The sequence below is a fragment of the Panthera onca genome, chromosome B3, assembly GCF_046562875.1.
Source record: "Panthera onca isolate mPanOnc1 chromosome B3, mPanOnc1 haplotype 2, whole genome shotgun sequence".
In the NCBI taxonomy this organism is placed as follows: domain Eukaryota; kingdom Metazoa; phylum Chordata; class Mammalia; order Carnivora; family Felidae; genus Panthera; species Panthera onca.
The window spans coordinates 36,052,315-36,073,793 of NC_138344.1; the positions used below are offsets into that span (position 1 = coordinate 36,052,315).

General features: G+C 49.9%; 1 protein-coding gene across 8 annotated transcripts in view; it reads right to left on the reverse strand.

Annotated features, from left to right (window-relative positions):
- Nucleotides 1-21,479, reverse strand: part of PAQR5 (progestin and adipoQ receptor family member 5) — a 73,804-nt gene that overhangs the window by 32,961 nt on the left and 19,364 nt on the right. For 5 of the 8 annotated variants that reach the window (XM_060618157.3, XM_078448817.2, XM_081795848.1 and 2 more), the window contains exon 2: nt 3,902-4,046. In XM_060618157.3, coding sequence (XP_060474140.3) covers nt 3,902-4,046 — 145 coding nt within the window. Of the gene's footprint in view, nt 1-3,901; nt 4,047-7,632; nt 7,725-10,570; nt 10,728-21,479 lie in introns of those variants that run through there. The other 3 variants (XM_078448815.2, XM_078448813.2, XM_078448814.2) reach the window with 2 other exon arrangements.

A 21,479-nucleotide genomic window follows, 5' to 3' on the forward strand; every position in this document is an offset into this window, starting at 1 on the left:
GCAACAATATCAAAAACGATAAAATGCCTTGGAATAAAGTTAACAAATTCTGGTTTTGTTTTTATGATTTTTTTAATGTTTATTTATTTTTGAGAGAGAGGGAGGGAGCGTGTGGAAGCGGGGGGGAGGGGTAGAAAGAGGGGGAGGCAAAATCCCAAGCAGCCTCAGTGCTGCCAGCACAGGGCTCAACGTGGGGCTCGAACCCACGAACCGTGAGATCATGACCTGAGCCGAAACCAAGAGTTGGACGTGTAACTGACTGAGCCACCCAGGTGCCCCTAATAAATACTTTTACTGGTGTGAGACCTGTACACTGAAAACTACAAAATATCACCGAAAGAAATTAAAAACCTAAATATAATGCAAAGACATCCCATGTTCATGGATTAAAAGACTTACTATTGTTAAGATGGTAATGCTCCCCAAATTAATCCATAGATTCAATGCAATCCCTAAAATAAATCCCAGCTGCCTGTTTGTTTTGCAGAAATGAGATGTTCCACTTCTGGGTGTATACCCCAAAAAATTGAAAGCAAGATCTCAAAGGGATATTTCCACACCTCGGTTCATAGCAGCATTTCTCACAACAGCTACAACACAGAAGTCATCTGGTATCCACTGATGGAAGAATGAATAAGCAAAATGTGGTGTGTCGATACAATGGAATATGATCCGGCCTTAAAAATGAAGGAAATTCACAGGGGCGCCTGGGTGGCTCGGTCGGTTAAGCGTCCGACTTCGGCTCAGGTCATGATCTCACGGTCCGTGAGTTCGAGCCCTGCGTCGGGCTCTGTGCTGACCGCTCAGAGCCTGGAGCCTGTTTCAGATTCTGTGTCTCCTTCTCTCTCTGCCCCTCCCCCGTTCATGCTCTGTCTCTCTGTCTCAAAAATAAATAAACGTTAAAAAAAAAAATTTAAAAAAAAAAGAAAGACCTGAGCTGAGATCAAGAGCTGGACACTTAACTGACTGAGCCACCCAGGTGCCCCAAAAGCATTCCTTTTATTTTTTTTTTTTATTTTTTTTTCCAACGTTTTTTTTATTTATTTTTGGGACAGAGAGAGACAGAGCATGAACGGGGGAGGGGCAGAGAGAGAGGGAGACACAGAATCGGAAACAGGCTCCAGGCTCCGAGCCATCAGCCCAGAGCCTGACGCGGGGCTCGAACTCACGGACGGCGAGATCATGACCTGGCTGAAGTCGGACGCTTAACCGACTGCGCCACCCAGGCACCCAAGCATTCCTTTTAATTCAAGTCAAGAACAATATATAAGGATCCCTGCAGTCATTAACAACTCCCTAAAGTACCCAGACCTGTTTTTAGGCACAAAGGAGGCTAGAAATTCTGAGTCACATACCCAAATCCCACCTTCTGAGGAAAGGGACAAGCTGTCCTTTCCTGTGAGCGATCTCTCGGCCAGGAATGTGCCGGAATTATAGCCCTGACGATGCCGGGAGGGGGTGCTCTGGCCCCCTCTGATGGGTGAGGCTCAGAGAGGGTAGGGAAGTCGCCCAGGCCACACAGCTCATTGATATACAAAGGGAGAGGCTATCCGGGGCCTCCGTATGAAACAGGTGATGGCAGCAACATTACTGACTGTTCACCATGTGCTGGGCTCCTCTAATCCTCCCCGTGACCCCAGGAAGCAGACACTCTCATCACCCTGCTTTACAGGTGCAGAAACTGAGGTAGGGAAATGAAACATCTTGTCCAAGGTCACTCCACAGACTGAGCATCAGAACCCACGGAGCCCCCCGAAAGTAAGCTCGGTGTTTGTACCACGTCTGTGTTAAATGTTCATGCACGTCACGCATTTTTCTCAATCTGGTTGCATCTGTCTTAATAAGCAAAAACTGCTTGTTCCCTACTCCCAGCAAATCCTCAAATAAACTGACCTTCTAGGGGAACCTGGGTGGCTCAGTCGGTTAAGCATCGACTCTTGATTTTGGCTCAGGTCACGATCTCACGGTCCGTGACTTCGAGCCCCGCGTCGGGCTCTGTGCCGACAGCTCGGAGCCTGGAGCCCGCTTCGGGTTCTGTGTCTCCCTCTCTCTCTGCCCCTCCCCTGCTCATGCTCTGTCTCTCTCTGTCTCAAAAATAAACAAAAACATTGGAAAAAAAAAAAAAGGATACTGTCACCTCCACTGTCCGAATCCCACATCGCTCCCCAAAGCCCCCACTGAGACTTTCACTTCTCCTTCATGTCTTTCCTGGGCACATACTCTGAACCCAACCTTGACCAAAACACCCAGGGGGACATCTCAGCAGAACCCATAATCCCTCCTCCCAGAGTCCCCACACCTGCCCGGTGGTTTCCCGTATCCAGGCCTCTGCCCACACCGGTCCCTCCACCTGGTATGCTTTCCCCGCCTCCCACATCCTACCTACCCTCAAGCTCATCTTAAAGATCATGCGGCCTTCCCTGAGCCTTTCCTCTCCCACGACGGAAGGGACCAACCCTCCTCCGGGTCTTTTGGGACACACCCCGACCCACTTTGCAACAGAAGCACTCCTGCATATTTTTAAGTCCTCAGGGGCGGGATTCGTACCCGATTGTTCTGAGTCCCCCCACAGAGCAACACCTTGCACGCAGCAGGCAGGCAAGAAACATTTCAAGAGTGAATGAATCAAAGAATCACCCCGTGCTCCCACTAACCACAGCCACTAGTGCTCTGTGGGCAGAACTGAGTGGTGAATCACAGAGGAGGAGACACAGCCTCGGCAGCACAGAGGGGGCGCCCTGATTGGCAGCGTCCTGCGAGGCCAGCCTCATTTTTCATTTGTCCGTCCTCTGCCTCGTGTCCGATCGTGCCACCCCTGTGCCACCTTGCTGCAGTCACCTAGTTTCACGGGCTTTCGGGACAAAGTCTGGCCGTGGGTCTGCTCCTAATCTTCCACGCCTGGTGCTGAGCCACGGCAAGCTGGTGCGCCCCTCCTGCCCTGGAAAGAAAACATCATCTGGTCGCACCCTGAGCTCAGTGTCAACTTTCCTTCCTTTTTGACCGAAAATGAGCAAGTGTTATCTCAGGGTGGGACGTTTCATCTGGAGGATGTCACAGACAGAAGGGACACCTCCTTTCCACTCAGCTTGCCGTGGCTCACAAGCGGTGGCCTCGCCTAAGGCCTATTACAAATGCAGGTTATCGTATCGACGTGTACCAGGTTTTTCGGGGTGGCCCCGTGTGAGTTCCCGGCCCCGGGAGCCCACGACAGGAGGGGGTAAGGCCCTCTTGACAACCCTCCTCACCCCCCCCCGCCCCCCCCCCTCCCGGCCAGGCCTGGCCTGAGCCTCCCACAAGTGATAAGGACAACGGCAAGGCCACACGCGAGGTGACTCCACCCCTGGCCTGCTCTCAAGCACCCAAGGGAGGGTCCCCAAGACACCTTCTACCCGGTCAGGTGCCACTGGCTTCTTCTCTTCAGCTAGAAAGTGTAATCTCAATAATGACTTCCCGATACAATACAGATGTCACAGGGAGGGGGTTACAACCCAGACAGTTTCAGGACCACTTCTGTTTCCAGGTGCCATGGAGGTGGGGAAACAGGAAGCTCTACTTCCCCGAGGGAGTCGGGGAGGGCCTTCTTGAAGAGAACGGGCCGGGGGCAGCCGGTTGAACCCCCGACTCTCGATTTCAGCTCAGGTCCTGATCTCAAGGGTTCATGAGATCGAGCCCCACATCAGGCTCTGCACTCGGGATTCTCCGCCTCCCTCTCTCTCTCCGCCCCGCCCCTGCTTGCTCTCACCCTCAGGATAAATAGATCAACCTAAACAAAAATGTTTTAATGAAAATAAAAAGAGAATAGGCCTACACAGAACAGGCTGGCTGAAGACAGAGTAGTCACTCTGGTGCAGACACCATGCCCTGGCCTCCGCCTGGAACTCCCCGGAACCAGAGCACATACCTGGGGCACCTGGTCGATGCGAAACAGCCGGGGGAGCTTCAGGCTCAGCATCTTGAGGCTGTGACAACTGCTCTCTGTCACCTGCTCAAAGTTCTGACATGGCCCGGGGTGCCTCTGGCCAGCAGCCGGTGCCCAGGATGCTCCCCTGAAAGAGGCCAGCGTGAAGAAATCCGGTCAGCCCCCGCCTAACTCCAGCTGGACCAAGACCGTCAGGCTTTGAACCACGGAACAAAAACTCGCCTGTCATGGCAAAATCATCAGGCTTCCTTAAAACCAGCCGCAAAAATATCAGACCACTGAGTCATTTATCCCAAGAGCGCTGGGGGGAGGTCATTAAATCATAATATGGGCAATCATAACATTGTAGAGCTGGAAGGGCCGTGGAGGCCACCCGGTCCCCTTGTGTTGCACATCAGGGTCAGAGGGGTGGGGTGACTTTCCCAAGGCTGCACAGCGAGGGGAGAGCTGGAAAGGCTGACTCTCCACTGCGTCGGGTGCTGCCCTTGGACGGACAGTGTGATCTCAAGTCTGGGTCCCCCCAGTGGGCAGAGGAAGGCAGGAGTCAGGCCCCGGGTCACCCAAAGAGAAGCAGCTCTTCCAGAAGGCTCCCGGGAGCGTGGCTGCCCCATGACACATAAAAGAACCAGACAGGCCAATCGGAGGCACTTGTGGGAGACAGAGCAAGTCCCAGTAACAAGGCCGTTTAAAGGCAGGATGAAGGCTGCTTAACAGCTGCGAGTAAGAGGAATCCAGGCCTAAGAAACAGAAGCATCCAAGCTGGGCTTAGCCAAGAAAGGGCGGCGCTAGGAGTTTAGTTAACGCCTCTCCTGCCCCCATTATCACCGGGTGGAAATCTGCCACCTCCTTAAAGCTCCCCCAGAGGAATTCTGTCCTTCCCCCTGAAGGTCCAGAGACCTTTCCTGCACCTCCCTCGTGTGGCACCAACCTCGTCTGCCTGCAAGCAAAGCCACCTGCCCAGGTGTCTGGGGAGGACCCTCCCGGGATGGTTGGCAACTCAGCAGGTACTGCCAGGTCGTCCTGGGCCTTCAGCAAATGTTTCTTTCACACCATTTGTCCCAGCAGTGCCGCTCGCGCTCGGGACGGAAGTGTATTTTGGTTTCTGTAGCTTATACTTTTGTTCCCTACTGTGTAGTCCTTTACGTTCTATGTGTTCTTATCTGGGACTATGGTGCAACATACAATGTATGTTTCATCGTCATAAAGTTGTTTCTTTTTCAAAAACACTGATGTAAGGGGCGCCTGGGTGGCTCAGTCTGTTAAGCACCCACCTTCAGCTCAGGTCATGATCTCACAGTTCGTGAGTTCAAGCCCCGCGTCGGGCTCTGTGCTGACAGCTCAGAGCCTGGAGCCTGCTTTGGTTTCTGTGTCTCCCTCTCTTTGTCCCTCCCCGACTCGTGCTCTGTCTCTCAAGAATAAACATTAGGGGCATCTGGGTGGCTCAGTCGGTTGAGCGTCTGACTTCGGCTCAGGTCATGATCTCGCGGTCCGTGAGTTCGAGCCCCACGTCGGGCTCTGTACCGACAGCTCAGAGCATGGAGTCTGTTTCAGATTCTGTGTCTCCCTCTCTCTCTGCCCCTTCCCCACTCATGCTCTGTCTCTCTCTCTCTCTCTCTCTCTCTATCAAAAATAAATATTAAAAAAAATTTAAAAAAAGAATAAACATTAAAAAAATTTTTAAAAAAGAAAGTAATGCCATTCTGCTCCATGTTTCAATATGAGTGAAACTTGAAAACATCACACCAAAGTAAATAAGCCACTCACAAAAAGACAGATATTGTACAGTTCCCCTCATGCAAGGCACCTAGAGTGAGCCAACTCACACAGACAAAATGTAGATTAGAGGCCTTGTGGGGGGAGGAATGGGGTATTGTTTAATGGGTACTGAGTTTCCATTTGGGATGACAGAAAGTTCTGGAAACAGGTAGTGGTGATGGTTGCACAACATTCTGAATGTAATGTCACTGAAATATGCACTTAAAAATGGACAGAACGGTCAGTTTCATGTTGTGCATAGTTTACCACAGTAAAAACTTATGTAATGTTTCCACATTACTGAATAATAAAGAAAATGCTTTTTTGAGAAAATAATTTCTTTTTTTTTTTTTTAATTTTTTTTTTCAACTTTTTTTTTTTTTTTTTTTTTTTTTATTTATTTTTGGGACAGAGAGAGACAGAGCATGAACGGGGGAGGGGCAGAGAGAGAGGGAGACACAGAATCGGAAACAGGCTCCAGGCTCCGAGCCATTAGCCCAGAGCCTGACACGGGGCTCGAACTCACGGACCGCGAGATCGTGACCTGGCTGAAGTCGGACGCTTAACCGACTGCGCCACCCAGGCGCCCCTAATTTTTTTTTTTTTTTAACGTTTATTTATTTTTGAGACAGAGAGAGACAGAGCATGAACAGGGGAGGGGCAGAGAGAGAGGGAGACACAGAATCCGAAACAGGCCCCAGGCTCTGAGCTGTCAGCACAGAGCCCGACGCGGGGCTCGAACTCACGGACCGTGAGATCATGACCTGAGCCGAAGTCGGACGCTTAACCGACCAAGCCACCCAGGCACCCTGAGAAAATAATTTCTTAAAGCACATGTACACATGTACATTTTACCCAGGTTTAAAAAATAAAAGTTAATGCTTTTTAAGTGTATTTATTTTATTTTTTTATGTTTATTTATTTCGAGAGAGAGAGAGATAGCACGAGTGGGGGCGGGGCAGAGAGAGAGGGGGACACAGAATCCGAAGCGGGCTCCAGGCTCTGAGCTGTCAGCACAGAGCCCGACACGGGGCTCGAACCCACAGACCACGAGACCATGACGGGAGCTGAAGTCAGACGCTCAACTGACTAAGCCACCAGTTGCCCCAGTTTATTTGTTTTGAGAAAGAGAGAGAGTGCAAGGTGGGGGGGGGGGGGGCGGGGCGAGGGCAATCCCAAGCTGTCAGCGCAGAGACTGACCCGGGACTCAATCCCACAAACGGTGAGATCATGACCTGAGCCGAAATCAAGAGTCAGGACGTGTAACTGACGGAGCCACCCGATCTCCCCCCAGATTAGTACTTTGCAAACAACACCAATGTGAGCAGGCCACGGTTCTCTCGGTTTTGCAGGCCTAAATCAACAAGACTCCCCCACTCCCGGAAGCACCATGAATTCACCCAGTGGCAGGACACGAACGGAAGGTCCGGTACTGGGGGGACCCCAAGCACACCAGGAAAGCCTCCACAGACCTGCCCATCTCGGTCCTCCGGTTCTCCCTAGAGTAGCCTCAGTGTCACGGGCAAGAAAAGGAAAAGAAACGGTCCCTTCCCGCCCAGCACACACCATCCAGGTAGGATGACCAGACTAAACTTCCAACATCGGCAATAATCATAGTGCCGGAATCACCGATTTCTTCCTTCAGTCACCGCTTACTGCGCGTTTATCACGCGGCAAGTAAGGGGAAGGCTAAATGCCTAGGTGCTTGTTCTCTGTCGGCTGCTACAGCTTGAAGGAAAAGCTGAGACCTTAGGGAACATAAAAATCGTATAGGTTTGTGACACGCAGAGTAGAGGAGTGTAGGCATCCTCTGTACGTTCTCTTCTTTTACAACACAGGGGAACAAAAAGATTAGTAAGAGAGTCACCGTCCCCAAGAAATGTGTAAAGAGAGAGCTGAGACGGATAAGCACCCAACTGGCTGGCAAAAGTCGCCCTGAGAAGGAGGGAAACTCTTACCCACTCTGCACCAAGCCCGGGCTGTTCCCCTGCCCCATCTCATTTATCCTCACCATGACCGTCTCAGGAGGCGAGGCAGAGTGGATAAGGGCCTGGGTGGAAAGGAAATAAGGAAAATAAGCTAGTCACCAAAGGCCACTTGCGTTCAAAGGCTCATTCGCCATTTCCTGTGCAACCCTGGGCAAGGAACTTAACTCCTGTGCCTCGGTTTCCCTATCTGTAAAATGGAAGTAACAGTAGCACTTTCTTCATGGGGGTGTCATTATAATTAAAAAAGAGAACTAAGGCACCTGGGTGGCTTAGTCCATTAAGCATCTGACTCTTCTTTAAAAAATTTTTTTTTAATGTTTATTTATTTTTGAGACAGAGAGAGACAGAGCATGAATGGGGGAGGGTCAGAGAGAGAGGGAGACACAGAATCTGAAACAGGCTCCAGGCTCGGAGCTGTCAGCACAGAGCCGGACGTGGGGCTCGAACTCACGGGCCGTGAGATCATGACCTGAGCTGAAGTCGGACGCTTAACTGACTGAGCCACCCAGGAGCCTCTAAGCATCTGACTCTTGATCTTAGCTCAGGTCTTGATTTCAGGGCCGTGAGTTCAAGCCCCACGTTGGGCTCTGCACAGGGCGTGAAGCCTACTTAAAAAGAGAGAGAGGCAGAGAGAGAGAGAGAGAGAGAGAGAGAGAACCTGTGTAAAGGGCCCTGCCATAAAGCATGGGTCCAAGAAACACTTGCTATTTTTTTAAGTTTATTTGAGAGACACAGAGAGAACAAGAGAGAAAGCAAGTGCACGAGCAGGGGAGGGGCAGAGAGAGAGAGAGAGAGAGAGAGAGAGAATCCTAAGCAGGCTCCAAGCTGTCAGCACGGAGCCCAACTCGGGACTTGAACTCATGAAACGTGAGATCACGATCTGAGCCGAAATCAAGAGTCAGACGCTTAATCGACTGAGCCACCTAGGCACCCCAAACACTTGCTATTATTATTAATTTTCAGGTTGGAAAATTCATTTTGTATTTTATAGGCAGGAAAACGGAAGCATAGAATAGCTATGGGGCTTTCCCAAGATCACACAGCTGGCGGCTGGTAGAACTCAGATTTGAATCAAGGTTATTCAAAGCACTAGGACTTAATTTCCCTTTGCTACTGAGAGACGATGGAAAATACAGAGTGTTTATGATGATGCTGATGACCTAGAGGCTGGACGATGGCCATTCCTGTCTGTTGATCAGGTTGAGACAATCTCTCAGCTAAGACTTGACCTTGCTCTTTCAAAAGCGGGAGATTTCTCACGTCATGTTTTTCTGGCAAGGAAATAAGAACTCTTCCGGTACAACATTGCCATGTGGCACCTGAAACGTAAACTTTTATGCTTGTCGAAATGGCGAAACATCCCTGGATGGTCACGGGAAGTCCTAAAGCATGGCCGATGCTTCAAATGTTGTGGCCGTTGTTAATTACTGCAGATACAATTGAACAGAAAATGAACTCACTGGTCTCTGGGGCCACTTTCCGTCATAAGCCAAGCTCCCAGTTTCACCAACACCATAAAAACCAGAACGTAGGGGCGCTTGGGTGGCTCCGTGAGTTGAGCGTCTGACTCTTGACTTCGGCTCAGGTCATGATCTCACAGTTCCTGGATGGAGCCTCGTGTCCGTGCTCAGCATGGAGCCCGATTACGATTCTCTGTCTCCCTCTGCCCCTCTCCCCCACTCACACTCGCTCTAAAAAACTTTTTTAAATTAAAAAAATTAATATATTGGAAGGGACTCTAATACACCTGACCACATTAATAAATTAATGTTAGAGACCGATTGTGTACTAGTTCATTGATACCCCAGAAGTTACGCGTTTTTTGGACCCTCTTAGAGGGAAAACAGTCCGACTTATATTCAGCCATCTTACACGTAGACATATCTGGGAGGTTACGGGTTTGCTGGCTGAGTCCTCAAGGCCTGTGTAGCATGCACAGTATGTAGCATAAAGTTTCCAGGGGGGAAGGACCTTCAGGAATATGGACGGAGCACTAGCCTGATAGAGATGAGGCAGTCAGGTTCAAATTTCACCTCGCATTAATTTTGTTTGCTCTTGACCTGCGCGGACTAGCCTGAAATCTGATGGTGATCTCGTTATGATTTGCCTTTTTAAAACAAACAGAACAAACAAAAAACAACCAGGGGCACCTGGGTGGCTCAGTCGGTTAAACGTCCGACTTCATTCAGCTCAGGTCATGATCTCACGGTCTGTAAGTTCGAGCCCCGCGTCGGGCTCTGTTCTGACGGCTCGGAGCCCGGAGCCCGCTTCGGATTCTGTGTCTCCCTCTCTCTCTGCCCCTCCCCCGCTCACACTCTGTCTCTCTCTCTCAAAAATAAAATAAAAACATACAACTATTTTTAAAAAGCAACCATTTTTTTAGGGCTGTTTCAGAAAAAGTCGGCAGATCTTTGAGAGTGTGTTATAGCCCATCCCCCCCTTTTTTAGTTGTTTTAAAACCTATCTTTTAGCTGTGGAACCCTCACGCAAATGAAATCTCATATAGAACACCAATATACTGTTGACATATCGGCAAAACTTGACATTGTGCCTCGATTTCAGCACGATCCGAAGCCTTTTGGTTTTCTTCAATCTTGGTTTTAGGTCTCTGAAGAAAGAGACAACGAACCAAGCTGCTGTTTGAAATACTGGAAATTATATTATTATTTTTTTAAATGTTGATTTAGTTTGAGAGAGACAGAGAGAGAGTGGGGAGGGAGGGTCAGAGAGAGAGGGAGAGAGGATCCCAAGCAGGCTCCACACCATCAGTGCAGAGCCCCACTTGGGGCTCGTCTCTGGAACCTCGAGATCATGACCTGAGCCGAAGTCAAGAGTCAGACGCTCCACTGACTGAACCGCCCAGGCGCCCCCCAACGTAATAATTTTAAAATACTGCTTTTCCACTCACATTTCACAGAAGTACGCACATTCAAAGTCTTCATATGCATCTTCAACGACAGTAGCCTCGTAACTACAGCCACTTTTTGGAATGACTAACACAGCTGACATGCAAAACCTTCTCATTTCCCTCTGGGTGACTGGAAGTCTGTGCTCCGAGAAGCTGCGTTTCATGCCGCTGCTATAAGACGTATCCTAAATCCGAAGTATTCATTTGCTGGTATTATGCTGCCTGTGATTTGCTTTCAAACGCTTCGCACAGACAGCGTGATACGGAAATGTTAGTTTTAACCCACACCCCTGGGGTGGCGATTAATTAGCATCTTGAAACACTCACACTTCAGAGGCCACACCTTTGGTGCAACTGGGGCTTTTTCCGATCCACCTAAGAGGGTTTGCGACTTAGCGTTAAGGGGTGCTGTTTAATTGGAGAAACGAATGGAATAGAGACCTGGGAGCTGATGAGAGGCACTGCCCAGGTGCCCCCCCTCTTGCACGAGCAAAGACAGCGACAGGTGAGCCCAGTAGGGAGGATTTGGGGGCCAAAAACCGGCAAGAAGTCCGGCTGACGCAAGCCCCTAGACACATTTGCACGAACTTCGCTCACACGTTCAGAAAAGGTGCGCAGAAGCGTTCCTAAAAGGGCAGATTGTTGGGACTTCACCTGCCTGCAGAAAAAGGCCATCCTACTGCTTTGCACCTGCTGAAAAATACGCGGATGGCGGCAGATCTCAGCCACAGACTCTCACTGAGCCAGGCCACCTGGCCATGAGGTTGGGGGGGATCCCCTGGCTCTCAGGTACTTCTAAATACTGATAGAGCCCAAGACCGTATCTCAACACACTCAGACGCTCTCCGCTGGCAGTCACACGACTGTTTTGGGTACTAGTAAGACGGGGGAAAAAATGCTGCCAATCACAATCAGGGGATGACGTCACTGATTGGAAAGGATTCCCGATTTCAGAGCTTGTAAAGAAAACAAGGGGCGCCTGGGTGGCTCAATCGGTTGAGCAACGGAGTTCAGATCAGGCCGTGATCTCAGGATTCATGAGCTCAAGCCCTGTATGGGTCTCTCTTCGGTCAGTGTGGAGCCCACTCTCCCCCACTCTCTCTCTTGCAAAAATAAACATTTACAACAATACGTAGGAATTGATGAAATACAGAAATTATAAATGAGCAATTGGATTGGCTAAGTTTGCAGTGGCTACTCTCTCCATCTTCCTACTCTGCTCTTTAAAGGGATCATTAAAGTCTCCTTTATGACAAGGGGCACCTGGTCGGTTAAGCTCGGTCGGTCGGTTAAGCGTCAGACTCTCGGTTTCAGCTCAGGTCATGAGCTCACGGTTTCATGAGTTCAAGCCCCACGTCAGGCTCTGCAGTGATAGTGCGGAGCCTGCTGGGGATTCTCTCTCTCTCTCTGCCCCTACCCTGCTCATGCTGTCTCCGTCTCCCTCAAAAATAAATAGACTTTAAAAAAAAATTAAAGTCTCCTTTATAACAAAACCAGTTCTTACAAGTGGGAGACCATGTACCTGGGAATAAATCTCAATCTGTATTACATTGTTTTTCTTCTGCCTCTCTTTCTCTGTCTCTTTGATTGTGTGTGTCAGGTGCCTTCTGGAAGGATCCCAAACAAGCATGGATGGGGAGAGTTTCAGGTTACAGTGTCTTTCCCAAACAGCCCATACAGCCAGGCCATTGTTCAAAACTAAGGGAATGCAGTGGCCCCGAATATGAAAAGCTCTGGATGGACCCAACTGTTATGCCACTTCCTCTTTTCTGAAAAAAAAATTATGCTGGAAAACAAAAAACTCATAGTTGGGCATATGTAGCAAAAACAAAGAAGGCTGTTTGGTGGGGAATTTTTCCCATGCTTGCTTTAGAAAACTAGAAACATGAGATCAGGAAGCTCCTGAGAGGTCTCTAATCCAAGTTGCCACTGGATGCATGAATTTCATCAATGGGATTTTGGACAAGAGGTCCCAAACTTGACCCAAAGAAGCAACGTTAACAGAAGGAGTTCAGGTTTCATGAGAAGCCAGTGGGGGAACCTGGAGACAGGACAGGCGTTTTTACCTTTAAAAATGCATGTGAAAATTAGCTTTTTTCGGTGTGCATCAAAGGCTGCTGTCAACAGAGTGAAAAACAGAATGGGAGAAAATATAGAAGCCACATATCTGATGAGATTAATATCCAGAATGCATAAAGAACTCCTACAAGTCAGTAACAACAAAAATAACCCAAGTCAAAAATGGGCAAAGGACTTGAGTAGACATTTCTCAAAAAAAAAAAAAAAAAATACACACACACGCACACACACACACACACACATATACATGGCCAATAAGCACATGAAAAGTTCAGCATCACTAGTCCTTAGGGAAATGTAAATCAAAACTACAGTACGATACCATTTCATACCACTAGTGTGACCATGACCAAAAACAACGAGTGTTGACAAGGATGTAGAGAAGCTAGAACCTGGGCACATTGCTGGCGGGGAATGGAAAGACAGGGCAACCACTATGGAAAACAATATGGCGGCTCCTCAGAAAATTAACCAGAGAATTACTAGATGATCCAGAAATCCCACTGTTGGGCATATACCCAAAGGAGTTAAAAGCAGGCACCAAACAGATAGCTGTACCCCCCTGTTCCGGACAGCAGGATTCATGATACCCGAAAGGTGGAAGGAACCCGAGCGTCCGTCAGCAAATGAACGAACCCAGTGTGGCACACGCGTGCAACAGGATTAGTACTCAGCCTTAAAAAGGAATAAAATTCTGGCCCATGCCACCACGTGGAGGAACCCTGAAAAACACTATGCTAAGTGAATAAGCTAGATTAAAAAAGGGCAAATACCATACGATTCCACTTAGACACGGTACCTAGAAGAGGCAAATTTATAGAGGCAGAAGATAAAATCGAGGTTGCCAGGAGCTGGAGAGAGAAGTAAATGGGAAGTTGTTGTTTAATGGGTACAGAGTTTCTGTTTGGGATGTTGAGAACGTTCTGGAAATGGATAGTGACGATGCGTGCACAACACCGTGAATATAAATAATGTTACTGAACTTTACGCTTAAAAATGGTTAAAATGGTAAATTTTATGTCATGCATCTTTTACCTCAATGAAAAAAGTATCTATAAGAGAACATGTGTGGGGGCACCCGGGTGGCTCAGTTGGTTGGGTGTCCGCCTTCTTCTCAGGTCATGATCTCACAGTTCATGGGTTCGAGCCCCACGTCGGACTCTGTGCTGACAGCTCAGAGCCCGGAGCCTGCTTCGGATTCTGCGTCTCCCTCTGTCCCTGCCCCTCCCCTGCTCACGCTCTGCCTCTCTCTCAAAAATAAATAAAACATTAAAAAAAAAAAAAACCTTTTTTAAATAGATAAAAGAAAACGTGAGAATCACTTAACTATGTTTGTATTAATATAACATTTTATTTTCTCCAAATCTTCCAGAAAAATATAAATCACAAATATACACACTTTGGCTTAGCCCATTCAGGCTGCTCTAACAAAATCCCACAGAGTAGAGGGTTTATAAACCACAGACACTTATCGCCCACAGTTCTGGAGGCCGGAAGTCCAAGATCAGTGTGCCAGCCAGCATTTGGGGGTCATGGTGAAGGCCCTCTTCTGGGTGCAGAGTTCTTGCTGCGTCCTCACACGGGGGGAGGGGCAAGGAAGCCATCTCAGGCCGCTTTCATAAGGCCACTAATCGCATTCGTGATGGCTCCAAGCCTCCTTCCCTTCCCTCCGGAGACTTCCGCTCGCTCCTACTAAGGATTCGAGCATCCAGACAGTTTGCCCTCAACTCTCCTCCTTGCTGAGACACCTCCTCTCCCCTCCCTGCAGCCACTGAAACTTGAGATTTGCCCAGGTCTCTGTCACTTGCCAACTGCACCCAAAGCCCGTTCCCTGGAAGCCCCGGACCCAGCACACATCCAAGCACGGAGCCAATTCCAAAGCACTCAAGGCCTGTCGTTGAGGATGCAGGCTTCTAGGCTTTCAGACTTCTCTGAGTGCCTCAAGGACTTCATCGTCTGATAGGAGAGAAGTGTGACAGCACACTGTCCCTGTCCAGGGATAGGCAGCTCCAGAGCTCAGAGAGGCAAGAGCTGCCTGCAGGGTGGGGAGGAGAAAATGAACAGGAGGCGTGTCGTGGGAGGAAAGTGTGGAAAGTAGAGGGTCTGGGCTTCCAAAGTGTTTCAAAAACAAGAAGCATGGAAAAAAAAAAAAAAAAAACTGGCATGATCCTGCCATGGTGGATACATCAACATTATATCTTCCGGAAGCACACAGAATGTACCAGAGTGAACCCTGATGTAACTACGGGCATTAGTTAATGACGTATCAGTGTTGGTTCATCAGTTGTAACAAATGTACCACACCAACGCAAGCTATTCATAATAGGGGAAAGGGGTAGGACAGAAGGGGGCATCGGGAACGCTTTCTACCTCCTACATAATTTTTCCAAAAACCTAACACTGCTGTAAAAAAGAATCGGGTCTATCAAGAAAAACAAACATAGGCCAACATTAAAAAAAATCAAGGGATGTCATATAGAAACCTGGACTCCAGTTTCTCTTGGCAAATCTGAAGGTCAAGTTCACCCATGGCTACAACTGGCTGTTCCTTTCCTCTGGGTAAATGGAGGTAAGCACTGTCAGGCTCAGAGCAGCCGTCTCACCCCTGCCAGGCCCGGCCGGAGATGTGCAGTTTGGGTTCTGGGGATCAAGGTCAGGTGTCTGATCACAGCGAGCCCGGGTCTCAAAGCGGCATCTCCTAAGGGCTGGGAAATCGTGACACCCATGAAGGAGGGGAGTAAGACCAGGACAGGTTTCAGACTTGCACAGATTTGCAGTTTTAAAAATTTTTAAGTTTTTTTTAATGTTTATTTGTTTTTGAGAGGGAGAGAGGGAGAGCAGGGGAGGGGCAGAGAGAGAGGGAGGGAGACACAGAATCTGAGGCAGGCTCCAGGCTCTGAGCTGTCAGCACAGAGTATGACGTGGGCCTCAAACTCACCAACCGCAAGACCATGACCTGAGCTGAAGTCAGATGCCTAACCGACTGAGCCACCCAGGTGCCCCTGTAGTTTTAAAAGTACGTGACCATGTCCTGGAGGAGAAATCAAGGCTACAGATAGATTTAGGAGGCAGAGAGAAGTGACCTTCAAAGGTCCCCTCGAGGGAGAAGAACAGACAGAAGACCCAAGGGATGAGAAAAAGTCAGGCACTGATAAAGCAAAGCTGACACAGTTGGGAGGGCAGGAGCCATGATCCAGAAGATTCTCCCAGTACCTCGGTTTCTCTGGCAGGGCAAGGCAAGACCTGTGAAAGAAAGGGGCGAGCCGGTCTGGAGGAGGGCCAAGGCTGGGGGCCAGTGCTGCGGGGCAATGTGGGGGAACCAGCCAGGTGAGAGGCGGGGCAGCCCGGAGCAGCGGCTGGTAGACAGCGTGTTCATCCAAGACGCCGGGTTAAAATCATCCCTGTGTTCTCCCTGGGGACAGCTGCCCAGGGCAGGGGGCAGAAATGGAGAGTGGACAGGAAGACGCTCGGTCCTTGACTCATTCATTCAGCACCCATTACTGAACACCCACTATGTGTCCGAGGCTACCGTAGGAAACGGGGGTGGACCCTCCCATCCCTTAGCTCACATACTCAGTGCAGGAGATCAGCACTGACAAGTGACACAAACACAGCAGATGCTTCTGGGAAACACGGCTTCCCAGGGAAGCCACACCAGGGAGTCAGGAAAGACTTCCTGAAGACACGAGGTCTGAGCCAAGTCTCGAAGAATCGACAGGAGCGCCGCCGCCACGGAGGACAGAGACCGCTCTACACTGCGGGTGCAGGGGCGCCTGGGTGGCTCGGTCCCACTTCGGTTTGGGAGTTCGAGCCCTGCGTCGGGCTCTGTGCTGACCGCTCAGAGCCTGGAGCCTGCTTCGGATTCTTTGTCTCCCTCTCTCTCTGCTCCTCCCCCTCTTGCACTCTGTCTCTCTCTCTCTCAAAAAAAAAAAAAAAAATAAAGAAAATAAATATTAAAACAATTAAGTAAATACACTGAGGGTGCAGCAGGGGCCCAGGCGGAGTGCAGATGCGGGGAGCTGTCCACAGTTCAGCATGGAGGTGGTGGGGGGTACCAGGTGGGAAGGGCCCAGGACGGAGCCCGCAGAAGAGCCCAGAGGAAGGCTCAGCGCGCGCCATCTGAATGCCGGTGGAATGAACGCACCAGGTGGTGGGGAGTCGGGACTGGGGGTCTCAGGGATGGTGGCCGGGGAGAGGCTGGTATGGTCCTGAGCGGTGGATGCAGGACAATTCCAAATCCCGGCTCCATCGTTCACCGTGTGCCCCTTGGCGATCACCTAACCTCTGCCACTTGAATTTTCTTATCAGCTAAATGAGGATAATACAAGTATCAATGGCTCTTGCAGGGATGAAAAACCATGGTATCTACCCGATAACAGGCACTCAATAAAAAGTGGCTCTTATCACCACGGCGCCCTAGACCATCTCGGCTCTGCATGAACACTCATGCCCCTTCTGCCCTGGGGGTATAATTTTGCTTGAAAAATAGACTGTTTCCTTTTCGGCTCTGACCCACCTCCCCGGCTGGAGGTGGAGCTCATGGGCACTCCACGAGCCACGGGGGAGGGGTTGCCATGGCGACCTCCCAGCGTGGCTTTAGGACCCGGTGAATGAACCAAACCTTTCCTTTATTCCAGCGATCCCGGCTCTTCCAGCTAGTTACTGCTAGGCCATTACCGCACATCTGAAGAAGCTGAATGATATTCTTTAGCACATTGTGAAAAAACGGGAAACCATCCAAATGGCTGGCAACACAGAGCTGGCTGGGTAAGTTATGGTACACCCATGCAAACCGGCACTGTGCGGCGATTAAAAATGTTACAGATCTGTGTGGTTACTGACAGGAAACGGTGTCGCGACATGCTGTTAAATGCGAAAAAAGAAAAAAACCAAACCCGGGTTATGGGGCAGCATAAATCTTGGAACACCAACCGTATAAAACCGTGTTACCGTTAACTGCTTGGATTTATGGACAGAAAAGTGTTTGCAAGGATGTTCCCCGAAGTGTGTTCACAGCGGTTCCCTCTAGACGGTAGTGGTGAGCCCTAGGTATCTGCGTTACTCTCTTCCTCCTCCTTTTCTAGAACACTAGCGTTTGCCCACAATGAGCATGTGGATTATTACGTGGTTGTTTTTTTCATTAAAGCAACAACGCTATTAACAGGAAATAGGTGAATGAGTTAGTCCTCCAGCCCTTGGCGAGTCTTGAGAAATTAGCCATGTGAGCCAATCCATGGGTTGCAAAGACCAGCCTTTCCCCACACACACCCGCCAAGAAGCTCGTACCTGAGCCTTCCTCCATGTGCCCTGTCCTGCCTGCTGACCCAGGGGCAACCCTGGTCCTGAAGTGCCCCATTCAGGGTAACTGGGGCACCTAAAGCCTAAAGCCTTCCCATTTTGGAAGAGCCACCAGATTTCCCCCAGGCGAAGCTAAAGGGGGCTCCCTCTGTCATGACCACGGTGAGGGTGGAAGTAGGCAGGAGTGCCCTGCACTGGGAGCACCGAGAGGAGGTCATCAGTCAACGGACACGGAGTGAGTACTTTCTGTGTGCCAGGCCCCGTGCCCGCCCTGGAGATCCACGGAGTTCCAGACGGACACAGGCCTGCCCCCACCACCGCATGCAGGACTCCTGGTCTAGCGGATGGAGGGCTCCAGGAAGGGCCTGGAAATCCAAATAACTCTTCGTGGTTCCTCCAAGGCTCTGCTCTCCTGACTCATGGTCCAAACTTGATGCTCCTACAGACCAAGGCATGGGGTCTCCTCTGAAAGGGCCCAGAAGATTCCGCTCCTTAGCATAACCTCAAGGCCTCCACAGCCACCCCCCACCACAGCCCCAGCCTCAGCTACCGCCCGCCTCGCCACACGCCCCACACCCCATCACACCCATCTCTCTTCTCTGTCCTTGAACGCTCCATGCTTTTGCACTTCCTGTTTACTGGGAGTGGGGCACCTCCTCTCCCACTTTCTCTTCTTGATGGAATTCTACCCATTCTTCAAGGCTAAACTCAAGGATCACTTGCAAAAGTCTCTATCATCCCACGTGCAAGCTTCACAGTGAAATGCCAGTACCCTGGCCCCCCTCAGTCAAGACTGCCTGGTTCGAGTCTGCCTGGTTCACGGCTATGTCCACGATGCCCTGCCCGGGACTGGGCACGGTATTACTACTGATTGAATGCATCAATTTGGTTGCTGAACCACCAAATGATTTCTGCTGCCCACTGCCCTCTGAACCCCAAAGGCAGGGTCTGACCCATCCATGTAGAACCTTCTGCCTGGTGGTTGCCATGCTCTGTTCATAAATCCTGTACGTCAGTGCCAAAAGGGTGTTATTTTTGCTTGCTCCCCGATTTTTTTATTTCAGCATTTTTGACATCTGAAATCTCAAGCCAGTTGTAAAAAAAAAAAAAAATGTATGAGACAACTGGGGGACTCTGAATGCCGGGTATTTTATGATGGTGAGAAACGATCAATTCCTAGGGTGCGATAATAGAACCACGGCTGGGTGTCTTACAGGGCCCTTCTCCTTCCGAGAGGTATAGTGAAGGGATTACAGGTGAAATGAGATAATGTCTTAGACCGGCTTCGACAGACTCCAGCTGGGGGCAGGGGGTGGCGAGTAAGGGTAGAGGTGAAGGAAGATTGGCCATGAGCTGGTCACTGTTGAGGCCAGTCGTGGGAGTCCGTCATACTTAACGTCTCGATTTGTGTACGTGTTTTAAAAAGGAGACAAGCACAATGTAAAAAAAAAAAAAAAAGGACAAAAGACCCTGAGATGTGACAGAGGTCTCAAGTCCTGCTCGGGCATTGCCTGGCAGGAGACAATGTGAAACTCTGTAGCAAGAATAATTACTACTCTATTTGGAGACTCTCCGAACATTTGGAACATCAACATGACAGTTGTGAAACTGACACCAGAAACGTTGCCTCAGAATCTCCATCAGAACAAGATGAAACCAAAGAAATGGAGGATAAACTGGAAATGCTTTAAAAACAAAAACAAGGGCTCCTTATGAATAAACGACTGCAGGCCCTGAGAAAAAGCCAGAAGGCCTTGTCAGCGGAAAATACTCGGAGATATCTCACAAATATATCTTCTCACCATTCCCCGGCTAGGGTTAGAGCCAGGAACAGCTTTTGCTAGAAAATCTTACAGAGAAAAACATATTCGAGACACAGCGATACCACCAGCGTGCTTTTTAAAGATTCTGCTTTAAAAGGGGGAATCAGATAATATTGCAACTTCCAACTTTTCACCATTGGATGTGGTACTTTTGAAGCGTGTGGCTTTTAACGTGTTGGATGCTTCATCTGTGTTCAGCTCTCAACGTAGACTAGACCTATGACATCCGTCTTTATAAATTTTACAGTTACTTGATGTTCTAAGATGTTAATACAGTTTTGTCCTTTTTAATTATTGAATATTTGATTTAAATTTTTAAATGCCTTCTTATGAGCTTTGTGAGATACATGTAATATATTAAAACATTTCCATATTCTGGGACACACAGAGCAAGAGGGCCTTGGCTCTTTTACTCCAGGGTAAACTCTTCCCACGGGTAGTCGGAGCTAGACCTACGGGTGCTGGGCATGTAGCCCGGTGGTCCTCAACTCAGAACCACCTAGAAAGTTTTTACTTTTTTTTTTTTAATGTTTATTTATTTGGGGAGAGAGACAGAGGAGGGGGGCAAGGGGCAGAGGGAGGGAGGAGAGAATCTCAAGCAGGCTCCTCGCTATCAGCGTAGAGCCCACAGAGCCTGACGCGGAGCTCGATCCCATGAACCGAGCGGAGATCCTGACCTGAGCTGAGTGAGATTAAGAGTCAGAGCCTTGGGGCGCCTGGGTGGCTCAGTCGGTTAAGCCTCCAACTTTGCTCAGGTCACGATCTCGCAGTCCGTGAGTTCGAGCCCCGCGTCGGGCTCTGTGCTGACAGTTCGGAGCCTGGAGCCTGTTTCAGATTCTGTGTCTCCCTCTCTCTGACCCTCCCCCGTTCATGCTCTGTCTCTCTCTGTCTCAAAAATAAATAAACGTTAAAAAAAAAATTAAAAAAAAAAAAAAAGAGTCAGAGCCTTGACCAACTAAGCCACCCCCAGGCGGCCCTCCACCTAGAAAGCTTTAAAACATACGGCTTCCCCCCAGCCCACCACAGCTCAGTTAGGATAAGCTCTCCAAAAGTCAGGTTGGGAAGGTGAAGCCCGGTGACGACAGGCACAGCCAGAGACGAGAGAGCTGAGATTCTGACCCACCCAGAGCTGGCCTACCTACCACTGAGCTCTGCGGAGCGAGCACCAGGGCGTCCATATCTCGCAGCTCACGGCCTCCATCCGGGGTGCGCGCGTGGGCAGGTTCCTCCCCCCCGGGCTGGGAAAGGGTGAGTCCCTGCCAGGTTGACGGAAGGTGAATGCAGGCCCTGACTGTTGGGGGACCCCTTCACCCCAACGGGGAAGTGTGGGGCTGCTGGAGAACGCACGATCCGATCTCTACCGCCCTCCCAAGCCTCTAACCTGATGAGAAACTTAAAGTCTGAGATAAGGCTGTCAGCCTGCAAGGGAGCCCAGACCACAGGAGGAAGGAGAGGAGGGAGACCGGCAAGGACGGGGCACACAGCGCCTTCCCACATCCTGGGGAAGCAGGTGTGGAAAACCGAAGGAGGTCATGCAGCCCCTAAGGTCAGAACCAAGACCCCCAGGGGGGTTCTCCTGGGAGGCGGGCTTCGGCTCAAGCCACAGAGGCACTGTCCCCCAGTGAGGAAGGCCCGCTCCGTGGGCACTGAGCCCCCCACCTCGGAAGTGTCCAGATGAGGTCTGAGGCACCTACCCTGGGGAGGAGGGT